This window comes from Lactuca sativa, chromosome 6 (assembly GCF_002870075.4).
Source record: "Lactuca sativa cultivar Salinas chromosome 6, Lsat_Salinas_v11, whole genome shotgun sequence".
NCBI lineage: Eukaryota > Viridiplantae > Streptophyta > Magnoliopsida > Asterales > Asteraceae > Lactuca > Lactuca sativa.
Genome location: NC_056628.2, coordinates 175,693,563 through 175,706,394, shown reverse-complemented (window position 1 = coordinate 175,706,394; position 12,832 = coordinate 175,693,563). Strand labels below are relative to the sequence as shown.

Below are 12,832 nucleotides of genomic sequence, written 5' to 3'. Positions count from 1 at the left end.
AACTCCTAGATTCTTTGAGATTCATTGAACTTTTCAATGGCATGTTTCAATCTCGAGTGTTCCCTTAATGTTTTGTGACTAGGATGCCGAGGATCACAAAACAAGGTGTGAAGTAACCATGCAAATTACTTGGTACTCTTAATGTTTATCACTCAACCGATGTGCCGGTTAATCACACACGCTCCACCGATATATGATAAACCTTAAGCCACGCTTTTCCTACCTTGTTAAGTCCAGGTTAGTGTGTCGGTTAACCACGCACGCTCCACTAACGACTTAAGCAAAGTGCAAAGTGTAATTTAATGGGTTAGCACATTATTCAAAATTTCATAAAGTAACTAAGATTGGGAATTTATAAAAACATTTAGTTACTTTACATTCATCATACTTTTAATAAGGATTAACGTCATTGTCCTACCCGTTCGGCTAACGACCCTCCACCAGACAAGGAAGCAATGGGTGAGAGTGGACACCCATTAAGCTGCCATTTTATAGGCAACAACCTTATACCCCCCTTATAAACCGGCATCGTGAATGAGGCCTACTAACGGTAAAACGACTTGTTCGTATACATACATATATATATATATATATATATATATATATATATATATATATATATACACACTACTAGAAAAAAGGCCTTTTACGACGCTCATTGCGCGTCGTCATTGCGCGTCGTAAAACGCTCAGACGACGCGCAAATGCGTGTCAAGGAAGGCCCTGTCATAAAGAGAGACGACGCGCTTTTGCGCGTCATCTATAGACGACGCGCATTTACGACGCGCATTTACGACGCGCGGTTACGACACGCAATGCGTATCAAGGAAGGCCCTGTCATAAAGGAAGACGACACGCATTCACGTGTCGTAACCTTATGACGCGCGTGTTAATGACACGCAATGCGTATCAAGAAAGCCCCTGTCAAGAAAGGCCATGTCATAAATGAAGATGACATACATTTTTGCGTATCGTAAATTTAACAGTTTAAAAAAAATAAATTTATATATTTATTAATTTTTAAATTAAATTTTCATTTAATTTCTTATAACAGAAATAAAATACCATATACAAAAAATACAATCCATTGCATAATATAAAATAAATTGCACAAATTATAATGTCATACAAAAAATCATTCAAATGTTAAACAAAAATAATACATTGCTAACATCTGTTATACATTCCTATAAAACTAACAAATAATCATACAACTCTGTTTCTTACTAGAAAGTAAAGCCAAACATGATTACAAGTCTCCCTTAATCTTGAACTTCGCCACCACCGACGTAAGAAAAAAACTGCGTATAAATATCAAAAAACAAGATATGAGCCAATCATTCTATGACTCAAGGAAAAATATCATTAGAGAAATGTGAAAAAAATATGAAACAAATGAATGAAAGTGCATTGCTATTTCTTTAATACTTACTGCATAGAGTAAGACTTGGACATCATCTATAGTTTTGAAGGACATTGATGTCTCCCTATGCTGCACATATTAAAAATAAAAAAGAACAAAATTAAGTAACATATGGATTCATATATCTATCAATTGTATTGTAAATTGTAAATTAAATAAATAAGCATTAAGCATACATACCACTACAGATGCAATGCTAGGAAAAAGGCCTGAGCATATAATGGTGCTAACCGATGATTGATTATGACCAAAATGCCCTTGTGTGAAAGTAGCTGGATTACTCACGTCTTTGTTCTCTTGAGGCAAAAGAAAATGATCCCTGACACTAAGTCCAGCAACAATTGTAAGAATATGATCAAAGCAACGAAAAAAAAGCACCCATTATTAGCATTTTCCCTAATTTCGGATCCAATGGAAGCATTACCAGATATTTACGTATATTTTGAAAAAATGAGAAAAGATAATCTTAGGAAATAAACTTTTATAAATATATTAATATAAACTAACCAAGATGTGTAAGATTTTCATTTACATCTAATGCTCCAATCATCTTTGAAAAATCCACAACATTTTGGACCTAGAACAAATTATGGTGCAAATCAATTTATTAGTTGAAACTGTTGTTTCATGTTAGCCCCATTTGCAAACACCCTACTGCAGCAAGGGAAACCTCTTTACTACCATTTGCAATGATGTTCTTCACAGAACACATCAAAGACTCCCATCCTACATAACAAATATTCAACTTCACCATTGTTCCTTTTTAAAGCACACATGTTTTTGAAGAAATTATAATCTTTTAAATGAAGACATACCTGACCAAAAATTGGTTGAACTTCTTAATAATGGAAAAAAAAGTACGTAGGATACGAGCAATTCCACCAAATAAAAGATCAAGTGTTCCAAAGACGAATATGCCCCTGGATGTTCCAAAGATGTAACTCTTCATTCACGAGACTAACAAGAAGATACTTATTGTCTTTTGATAATGTGAATGAAACTATCATCTGATCCTCCTCAATGCATACTTTGAAACAAGACGAATATGCCCCTGGATTTGATCATCATTTGGGCTCCCTGAAACGCAAGAGATAGATTTTTGGTGACTGAATCTTGATTTTCTGCCCTGAATCCTAAGATTTCCATTACAGCTTTGTGAACCCTGACAACTGCAACCAAAACCAACACGAGTATCAGAAAACCAATGTCGTGGAGTCAATTTTTTTAAATTCACAATCCTGCCAAGTTTCAGTTCACATTATACTCAGAATCCCTTCAAGAATATTCATGTTCTTGAAGAAGATTCCCAGAATGCTTACTGGAATCTGAAAGCTCTGTTTATTTATGAACCAAACCAACTAACTAGGTGTGATGTCACTTTGCAGTACATCAATCAATTAGGATTAAATATAGCAAGCATCCTACTTTCATTTCTTCCTTTCCTAAATTGCTACTATTTCTTTCTGAAAGGGAAACGGTTTCTTAGTACCTGTTTGCGTAATCTGGATCTGCGAGCAGATTCCCTATTGGATTGCTTCCTTCTCTGCCTCTTTAGCTCCCTTTCATCCTGAAATAACAATTTTACTAATGATCCAAAATTATACTAATAACAGGATAAAACGAAGTTATAAAACAAAACAAGACCTGTAGCCAGATCTGTGGCTGAATGGTTTCCCTTGAGCCAGCAGCAGCAAGCATTCCCCCTGAAACTGGAGCACAAGTTACCTTTCCACGAATTGCAGGAATATGAATATGAGAGAGTAGGATGAATTTTAATTTGAATTTGCTCCATACCAATATTTAAATTTGTGCCTGTGCTGGGACCACCTACAACACTTCCTGGACCTGATATTGGCACAATCGCCATTGAATGATTTGGCCCTCCATTTTGACAACCATGCATATTGTTTCCATTCTGAGATTCTTCACCTGCCAATATTAACATATAAGTCACACAAAACAAAACACTTCCAACTGTAAAACGCCCAAGTTGGACCCGTAGGGATTGCAAAGGCTTGCACTTTCTGGTTCTCCATCACCATCATCATCATCCATGCTGTTAATAAACAAGAAAAAGTTCCTGTGTTAACAATTATTTTCCTCTATTAACAGTACGCCCTGGTGTATTTGTAACAGTACGCCCTGGTGTATTGCATCAACCAAGACTGGAACATCTTCTTCTTGATTACATTGTTGTGTGTTTCTCCTTGGTTCATTACTCACATCGCCCTAACAAAAACGAAGGAATCCCATTACTAAACCCTAATCCTAAAGTGTATTAGTTCGTTCACAGAGATTAGATTTCATGAAGATAAACCCTAAGATTAAAAGGTCAAAGAATTGCACAAAAGGTCATATCAGAAATAGAATTTCAAATCGATGATCAGGAATTGAACTAAACTTGATCGAACTATTTTATTATTGATGGTGGCAGCTTAGGGCTTAGAGAGAGAGAGAGAGAGAGAGAGAGAGAGAGAGAGAGAGTGAGTGAGAGTACAGAGGTAAAGGAAGACAAACCGATTCAAAAGGATGTGCTGATCCCAATTTCACAAATCGGCGTTCCAAAACCAAAATTCCCGATCCCAATCGCGTTTCTGTGCAATCCAATTTGCCAATTTCATGTTTCAGGTATGCTTACTTTGGCAAATTACAGTCTTTAGGCTTCCACCTCCACTTTTGATATGAAGTCGTCGCTTGCTTTACAGAGAGATATGAAGTCGAGACAAAAAGATGAGATTGACCCATCTGGTAATAAACGGACTCGGGAAGCTGAACAAAATGACCCGAGATTGACCCATCTAGTAACAACGCTATTGATGCCATTCCTTCCATTTTCGACTGTTCATCCTCCACTTCCTCTACTGCTACTTCTTCACCATCTTCTATTTTTTCTGTATTTAGACTTGAGAGTATAATTAGGGCTTTTTCTAACAATTTCAACATCGAGTGGGAGATATGGTGGTTCCAGTAGGTAGAAGTGAGGGAAGAAGCTAAGTAAGCAGCAGTCAATGTCGGGAGGGGGAAGGAAGGAGCGTCCAAGGCAAGAGGGAAAGGAGAAAAAAAGGAAGGCGGGATTTTTAATTTTTTCAGAATTTCATTTCCCCCTACTGTTAAAGGATGGAACGCGCGTTCCATTAAAAATTATAAAGTGACATCCTTAGACGACGCGCATTTTATTATAGGTGCCCTCCATGTTTTTTTTAGACACTAATTTAAGGGCGCGCAATAATGCGTGTCTTCTATCCTTAAATTTTTTGAAGAGATGACATTTTTCTAATGTCACTCTCCTTTGCGTAACATAGATCAATGAGCGTCGTATTTTGCGCGTCGTAAAAGGCCTTTTTTCTAGTAGTGATATATATATATATATATATATATATATATATATATATATATATATATATATATATATATATATATTAACTTATAATATTATAAAGTATAAGGGTTGAATTTTAACTTTTAAAATTCTAGGGGTTGGAACTATTAAAGTGACTTTACATGTTCCAAAACTTGAGGGCAAGTTTTGTAACTTTCAAAGCTTTTCATCTTTCATAACTTATGAGTTAATGGTTTATTAAAATGAGACACTTTTCATTTTATGTAACCTATGTGTTTATTAATGGACTTTAAAAGAGTGACTTTTGGTAATCCATAACTTAATGACAAATTATGGATTCCATTAAAACACATCAAGATCAAGAATTAAACTAACAAACTATTTGCAAATAATTCCTATGATTTTCTAAACTCATAAGTGTATGAATATCCATATCAACAATTTCAAGAATCATAAATAAACCATAGAAAACTTGAAATTTTGATAATAGCCATTGAAAATGGATTAGCATAACCATTACACCATCTAAAACAAGTTATAAGACCAAAACAGTTTAGGGTAATGTTTCTAGTCCATTTCCAGCAGCAAAACTCGAAAAACTGCACTCTGGGCATTCTACTCGTTGAGTGCATGAACCTACTAATGGGTTTTAAGCATTCTAACACTTCGATGGTGTACATTCAACCCTATAAACCTTGGATCTATGTTTTCTCTATTATACATGCAAATATTCAATATTCCAAGGTTTCATCCTAACTAGCATAAAATGAAGCAACTATACTACAAGAATCTAGTAGAATGACATACCTTTTTGATGTTGTAGCTTGATTCCATTGAGCTTAAGAACCTAGTGCCTCAAGTGTTACACCTCAAATGGTTCACACAACATCACCAACAGCATGGAATAACTTGAGTAAGAAGTTCTTATACTCAAATCGGCTAGCCCTCATGTGTACACACCTTAGTACCAATTTCTTGAGCCATAGGGCCTTTATATATTATGGCTATTAGGGTTACACCATGTAACTCATGTATTTCCATATTATTCATGCTCCATGGGTTAAAACTCCATAGAGTATCCATGGGTTTAGCCCAACATGAAGAACTATGGATCATAAGTCCACATATATAAGAATAAATGATTGACACAATCAATCCCCATATATTTAATTAGTCTCCTTTTGATCACAATATTAATTCCAAACTAATTCTTAATCAATACTAATTAAATAATATGATTTCATATTAATATATTAGAACTTATAATATATTAACAAATCATAAATATCCTTTTCTCACAAAAGTCTATCCAAATTGTTCCGATGCCATGCAACCCAAATAGACCATGCTAAATCGGGTCAAGCACATACCAATTATAGTTATGGGCTTAGACACTAATACAACACCTACTCGATGAGTAGGATGAATTTATGCATGGACTCGTCGAGTCCCCCCATGGACTCGGTGAGTTCACTCAGCCGAATGCATATTTTTCGACTTTTTTCAACAATTTGCATCAAGTATCATGAAAACAAGCCTAGGCTCTGATATCACTGAATGGTTTTGAGCATTCTAACACTCCTAAGATGTACATGAAACCCTAGAAACCTTGGATCTATGTTTTACTAATGATACATGCAAATTTGATTTCCAAGGTTCTTAACCTATCTAGCATGGCATAGGGAACTTGAATTATAAAAGCAAGTAAGAAAACATACTTTTATTGTTTCTTGGATTCATTGAGAACCTTGTGAGCCTAGCACCTCAAGCGTGATGCCTCAAATGTCTCACACATCACCACAACACTTGGAATAACCTTGAGAGAAGTTCACTAACACTCAACATCGGCTAGCCCTCTAGTTCTTCACTTAGTGGCCGATTTTGCTTACCATAGGGCTTCTTATATAGTGTGCCACATGTAGGGTTACTCCATGTAAACCCTAATGTGCATGGCATTTCATATTCCAAGATCCATGGGTTTATAACCTCCATGGACTATCCATGGAGCACCTTATGGGTTTTAGCCCAATTTATATAAACCATGGATCATTAGCCCACTATACAAGAATGGCTGATTTACACAATCAATCCCATATATTTAATTAGTCTCCTTTTGATCACTTAATTAATTCCAAATTGATTCTTATTCAATACTAATTAAATAATATTATTAATATATTAGAACTTATAATATATTAATAAACCTTAAGTGTCATTTTCTCTCGTTTGGTCTATCCAAGTATTGCAATGCCATGCAACCTAAATGGACCATGCCAACCGGGTCAAGTACATACCATAAATAGTTATGGACTTAGAGACCTTATCCAACAGAAAGTTATACTGAAGTGAAGACGAGTACCTGTCTCGTCATGAAACCACTTCCAATATCTGGAAGTGAAACGAACATGTCGGTATGACACATCCGAAACCGACACTCCATGACGTGCCACCAGCTCGCGTACATAGATCTCGGCTAGCTTCTCAGTTGATATACTCTCTTGTATCGGGATGAAATGTGCACTCCTTGTACATCGATTCACGATGACCCAAATCGAATCCACTCCACGTGTAGTCCTAGGAAGCTTTGTGATGAAATCCATGGTGATGTCTTCCCATTTCCACACGGGAATCTCCAACGGCTGCATCTTGCCATGAGGTCGCTGGTGCTCGGCCTTGACTTTCCTGCAAGTCAAGCCTCTCTCTACATACCAAGCTATGTACCGCTTCATGCAGGGCCACCAATAATTAGGGCGAAGATCCCGATACATCTTTGTCGCCCCTGGATGAATGGATAATCTCGACTTGTGAGCCTCCTCCATCAGAACCTGGCGTACACTGCCCCGGTAAGGAACGCAAACCCTCTGATGCAGGGTCAACAACCCATGGCTGTCATAATCGAATGAAGCCACCTGGCCTCCGATCCGCTCACACTTTCGGCGCTCTTCCTTCATACCCTCAACTGAAGCCTCCCGAATCTGTTCCAACAGTGAAGTAATCACTATCATCCTCATTCATATATCCAGAATCGGAGCCGCGACTGCCTTGCGGCTTAGAGCATCGTCCACCACCTTGGCCTTCCCCGTGTGATAATGGATCTTGCAGTCATAATCCTTCACCACATCCAACCAATGATGATGCCTCATGTTCAAATTCGTCTGATCAATCAAGTACCTCAAGCTCTTCTGGTCCGTGTAAATGGTACAATGAACCCATAGAGGTAGTGTTGCCAAATATTGAGGGCGAAAACCAAAACCCCTAGCTCTAGATCATGCATCGGATACTTCGCCTCATCAGGCTTCAACTACCTCGACGCATACGCAATCACGCGACCCCGCTGCACCAAAACTGCACCCATACCCGTGATCAAAGCATCACAATAAACCACGAAATCGTCGATGCCTTCCGGCAAGGTCAGAATCGGTGCTTCGCAAAACCGCTGTCTGAATGTCTCGAAAGCTGCCTGCTGCTCAGGCCCCCAATGGAATGTCACCGAGGTCAAAATCAACAAGGAAGTATCAGTAAATATATTGGGCAAAAACTTGAGTTAAAAAGGACGCACGATCATTTCAACTAGAGATATTTATATAAATGGGGAGTTTTTGAGCTAGGAAGGTATCATGTCTTCTAATTATAAAAAGGATTCCTTCCACTCGCCTATAAATAAAACCTTAACCTCATTACAAAAAAAAAAAATCACTAATCCCAAGGGAGAGTGGCGACAACCCTTTCACCCTAAATTTAGCTCGTCATCTTCAAACACTTTTCGTAAAGATTTTCAAGAATTTAACAAAGATTTAAGATTTTGTTCTTTGTGTTCTCATGTTGATCATCAACATGTTTGGTTAAACATCTTATGGGAATAGGTTTTATTTTCATTTTTCTGCATACGTATTAATTTGTTTAGATTTGTAAACATTGTTTTGAATCTTTGGAACATTAATCATATGACTACTGATTGTTAACATTATTTTTATAATGTTTAATTATCGTAAATGTAATACGACTGTACCATGGTCTTTTCTGTCATTCCAAAGCACTCCAAAATGGTATGTAGGATGGGTATACACCTCATTTTTTCCAAAATTATATTTAAATTAATAATACGAGTATGGCTATGTGACTTGAGAGAACAAAACTTTAGTAAATAGTCTTACATTATTCTTTAGAATGAAATCTAAAACGAGAAGTGATTACACTTTTCCATAATTGATCACGAATTATTTTGTTGACCATAAGCTCCAATGGATTTAACCCTTACTTACCACTCAAAAGATAAATGGATTTAAGTTATTTTGTGTCATATGAATGACTACATACAAACCTAAGCTAGTTCACTGAGTTGATCATTATGTACGTATTAGACAAACTCCGTTTTCAACACATTACAGCCGACTATGCAGTGGCTAAGAATTTCGTGGTATTCGTAAAATTTATGTTCATCTCGAGTGAGTTTTGTTTTATGCTTTGATTGTCATTTATCGTTATTCATTGTTAGGAATTCTCGTTTCGCTAAAGGATGTCCATAATTTTGTATTGCATGGTAACCATGGACTCCATAGTTTCTTCTTCTTCTATTACCCTGGTAAGTTGCTTGTCCGGTGAGTTTGTACTTTTTGTTGATTTTTGTTCTTATTTGATTTATGTGTGTACTCTTTCTAAGAGGTATTTCCTAGTAGTGGATTTTTTTCATCATGTTTTTGAACAATGTACTTGGTTATAAGCTATGCGTAAAGGCTATATGACCATACTGTTATCTCCAACCGACTAATAAAGGGATGTTTCCTTGAACCTAGTTTGGAATTTGAGAATGATTTTACCATCCTTTTGACTACAACCCAGTATGGTGTCATTATCCGAGTTAAAATTACGTTGTTATTAAGTGATAGGTGAATTCACATTTTAGCTTTTCCTAATTATAAATATTATTGGTTGCCAAGATTTTGAACCAACATCATGTCAAGCCTTTTAGTGTTGTTCGAAAGCGTATGCATCATAATCTGTGATCTAACTTTAAGGATTACATATTTTCTTGATATGTTTATACTTGGTCATTAGGTTTTGTGTTCCATCATTTTTTTTTAAATGTGGAAAATGGATACTTGGAAGTGGTGTCGGCTTAGAAGTCAGCTATAAAGGATGACAGATCTTGTATATTTTGATTTGGTATTTTGTGGTTATTTTCAAATTTCTTTTATAGAAATGATGTTTCTATTTCCTTCACCAATTATGTTAGTGCTAGGCGTAGTTGACATTGAACCAATTTCTAGGTTGGTTGGTTGATAATGGTTGTGGTTTGGTTGATAATGGTTATAGGTTAAGTGGTTGGTTTGTTGAGATTTCAACATTAATTTTGTAAAAGGATGGATTATCACTATATAACTATAGATAAAGAAGATGCTTACTTGAATACAAACTCGTGGGTTGTTTAGCTGAGAAATCCATGATTATTATCTTGAATTAGTCATCTCGTTGCCTTCGGATTATGATGATTATCATGGCGAGTAAGAGTTTTGTCTTTATGTATGTTCCATGTAATGTAGGTATTGAAGCTACAGAGAAAAACAAAAATTATATTTGATTTATAACAACAATCGAATAAAAGGGGTGATAACCACACATTCATATAACTTAACTACATGGACCAATATCGCCCATCAAGATACATGGAGGACCTATATTAAATAGTAGAACTTCATTAATATAGTACTTATAATTAGGTTATAATTATTGATTAATCGAAATTATATATAAATGGTATTAATAAGTTAGACCATTTATAGAATAGTTCTTACATGGTTTTGTTTCTATGTTTGGAAACATATGTATCAAAGGTATTATGGGTATCAATCCTTGGAAGTTGGTTGTTGGTGTAGCCTCGAACACCCCCACTGGGTGGATAAGACTTGGATTTTTGCCACCCATTTTTTGATTATCATAACTAATGACACCAAAGATGCAACAAATTCTTGGTGGAAGAGAGTTAAGGATGAGAGGATGATAAGCTTAGAGCTTCCTTGAGAAGAGATGACGGATCCAAAACTTGTTGACTGTAAAAGAGATGCTATAGTCAGATTATAGTCAGATGTAGTCCAAATGGGGTCCCATGATTATAGAGTTGTCAAAATATGTAACACAATAAATGAACAAACATTTTACCAACCGAACCAAAAAATTTGGCTATCAATACGTTTGGTAGCGAACATGTTTGGTTGGTAGTTCCGTTTCAATCAAGTAATCATGGTACGGTAATGATAAATTTTTTTAAATACAACACTATTACTGTACTAACCAATTCATTTGATATATATATATATACATATATATATATATATATATATATATGTGTGTGTGTGTGTATATATATATATATATATACACACACACACACAAACACACAATTGTCAAGTGTCTTTAGTGCTTACAATTTAGGAGCACGATATTAGTCATTTAATCGTAGTCAATAGTTATTAGACATTAAATAAAATAAAAAGTTAAAAGTTACTTTGATAGAATTCTTTAGTAAACTAAAATAATTATTTTACTAATTTCTTAATACACAACAAAATTGGCATATATCCTTGTTGGTCTTTAACTATTAAAACTTAAAATTAGAAAGAAGTTGGTACGTATTATTACCAATTGGTACGTATTATTACCAATTTGTACCAATCAATTTTGTTTGTAGCCAAAAAAGTTAATACTAATTATACTTAGTATGGATACTGTTATACCAACTATAATCGGTTCATTTCACGGGTATGCGGAAAAATAAATTGGTATATAATATCATGTTCCCCCTACATGACTACACTTTGACGCCCAAATTAGATTAAGGGAATTTTGGAAGCAATTTGTTACTAGGTGATATTTATTATAGGGAAATTTCTATAAAATCCTAAAATTTTAGTTCAGTTTATGTTTTAGTCCTAAAATAATTTTTGTTAACGAAAAAATCCAAAAAAACCGGCAAAAGTCTGCAGTTTAATCCTTTTTGACCGGTTGGAACCGATAATAAATTAATTTATGACTATTTCGTAAATTGGTTCAAAATGTTGGGACTTTTCTTTAAACAAAAATATTAGAACTTTTCTACAAACAAAAATCTTATTATTATTATTATTATTATTATTATTAATATTGTTATTATTATTATTATTATTATTATTATTATTATTATAAAAATATAAATATGTACACCATTTTTTTAATTCATTATTATTAATATTTTTAATAATATATATAAATACGTTTAAATAAAAAAAAAAATTTAAAGGAATTTTTTAAAGGTGAAGGTGGAGGTGATGGTGATGCTTTAAGAATTTAAATCATGAATGTCTGCTTGTATATTCTCACTTTGTATATGATTATTTCACATTTGTTATTATTGTTTTCAATTCAGAATATTAACACTTAACAATTTAAAAAGAAGTTGTCTATTTGTAAAAATGTTTATAAATAGTCTAAGATAGAAAAATTTCTCACTTTGTATATAAAATTGTTTAAGCTAGAAGGATTTCTTTTCAAATCCAAAAGATCTACTATAAACATCTATATAGGTAGTCCATATCATAGTTCAAAAGTACAATATCTTTTTAAGTAAAAAATAATATGACATGTTTTTATTTCACACTATATCTTTTATGTTTTCAAAAAAAAAAAAAACACATGAATAAAATAATGAAAAAGAGAAACACACATGTTGGTAATTCAAATACTTACATACTAGACATACATCCATAGCACACGCTCACTATTTATAAACAATTTGAAAAATCAAGAACTTCTTTTAAATTGTGAACTGTTAATATTTTGAATTGAAAACAATAACAACAAATATGAAATGATCATATACAAACAGACATTCATGATTTCAATGCTTAAAGCATTATCATCCGTTCCACCTTCACCCTTAAAAAATGTCTTTAATATTTTTTTCATTTAAATGTATTTATAAATATTATTAACCATATTAATAATAACGAATTTAAAATATGGTATACTTATTTATATTTTTAACAAAATAATAATAATAATAATAATAATAATAATACTTATTTACATTTAAAAAA

At 34.1% G+C, this 12,832-nt stretch overlaps 1 protein-coding gene across 2 annotated transcripts; it reads right to left on the bottom strand.

Moving 5' to 3' along the window:
- Nucleotides 1-2,875: 2,875 nt before the first annotated feature.
- Nucleotides 2,876-3,377, bottom strand: LOC111899941 (bZIP transcription factor 16-like). 2 transcript variants are annotated; one of them, XM_023895821.3, is made up of 3 exons: nt 3,218-3,377; nt 3,068-3,132; nt 2,876-2,990 (listed from the first exon to the last, which is right to left on the bottom strand). In XM_023895821.3, the coding sequence occupies exons 1-3, from the start codon at nt 3,366-3,368 to the stop codon at nt 2,877-2,879; spliced, it is 330 nt and encodes a 109-aa protein (XP_023751589.1). In that variant the 5' UTR covers nt 3,369-3,377; the 3' UTR covers nt 2,876. The 2 variants fall into 2 exon arrangements, with proteins under 2 accessions (XP_023751589.1, XP_042758167.1); XM_042902233.2 differs by having other exon boundaries at nt 3,068-3,126.
- Nucleotides 3,378-12,832: the final 9,455 nt, after the last annotated feature.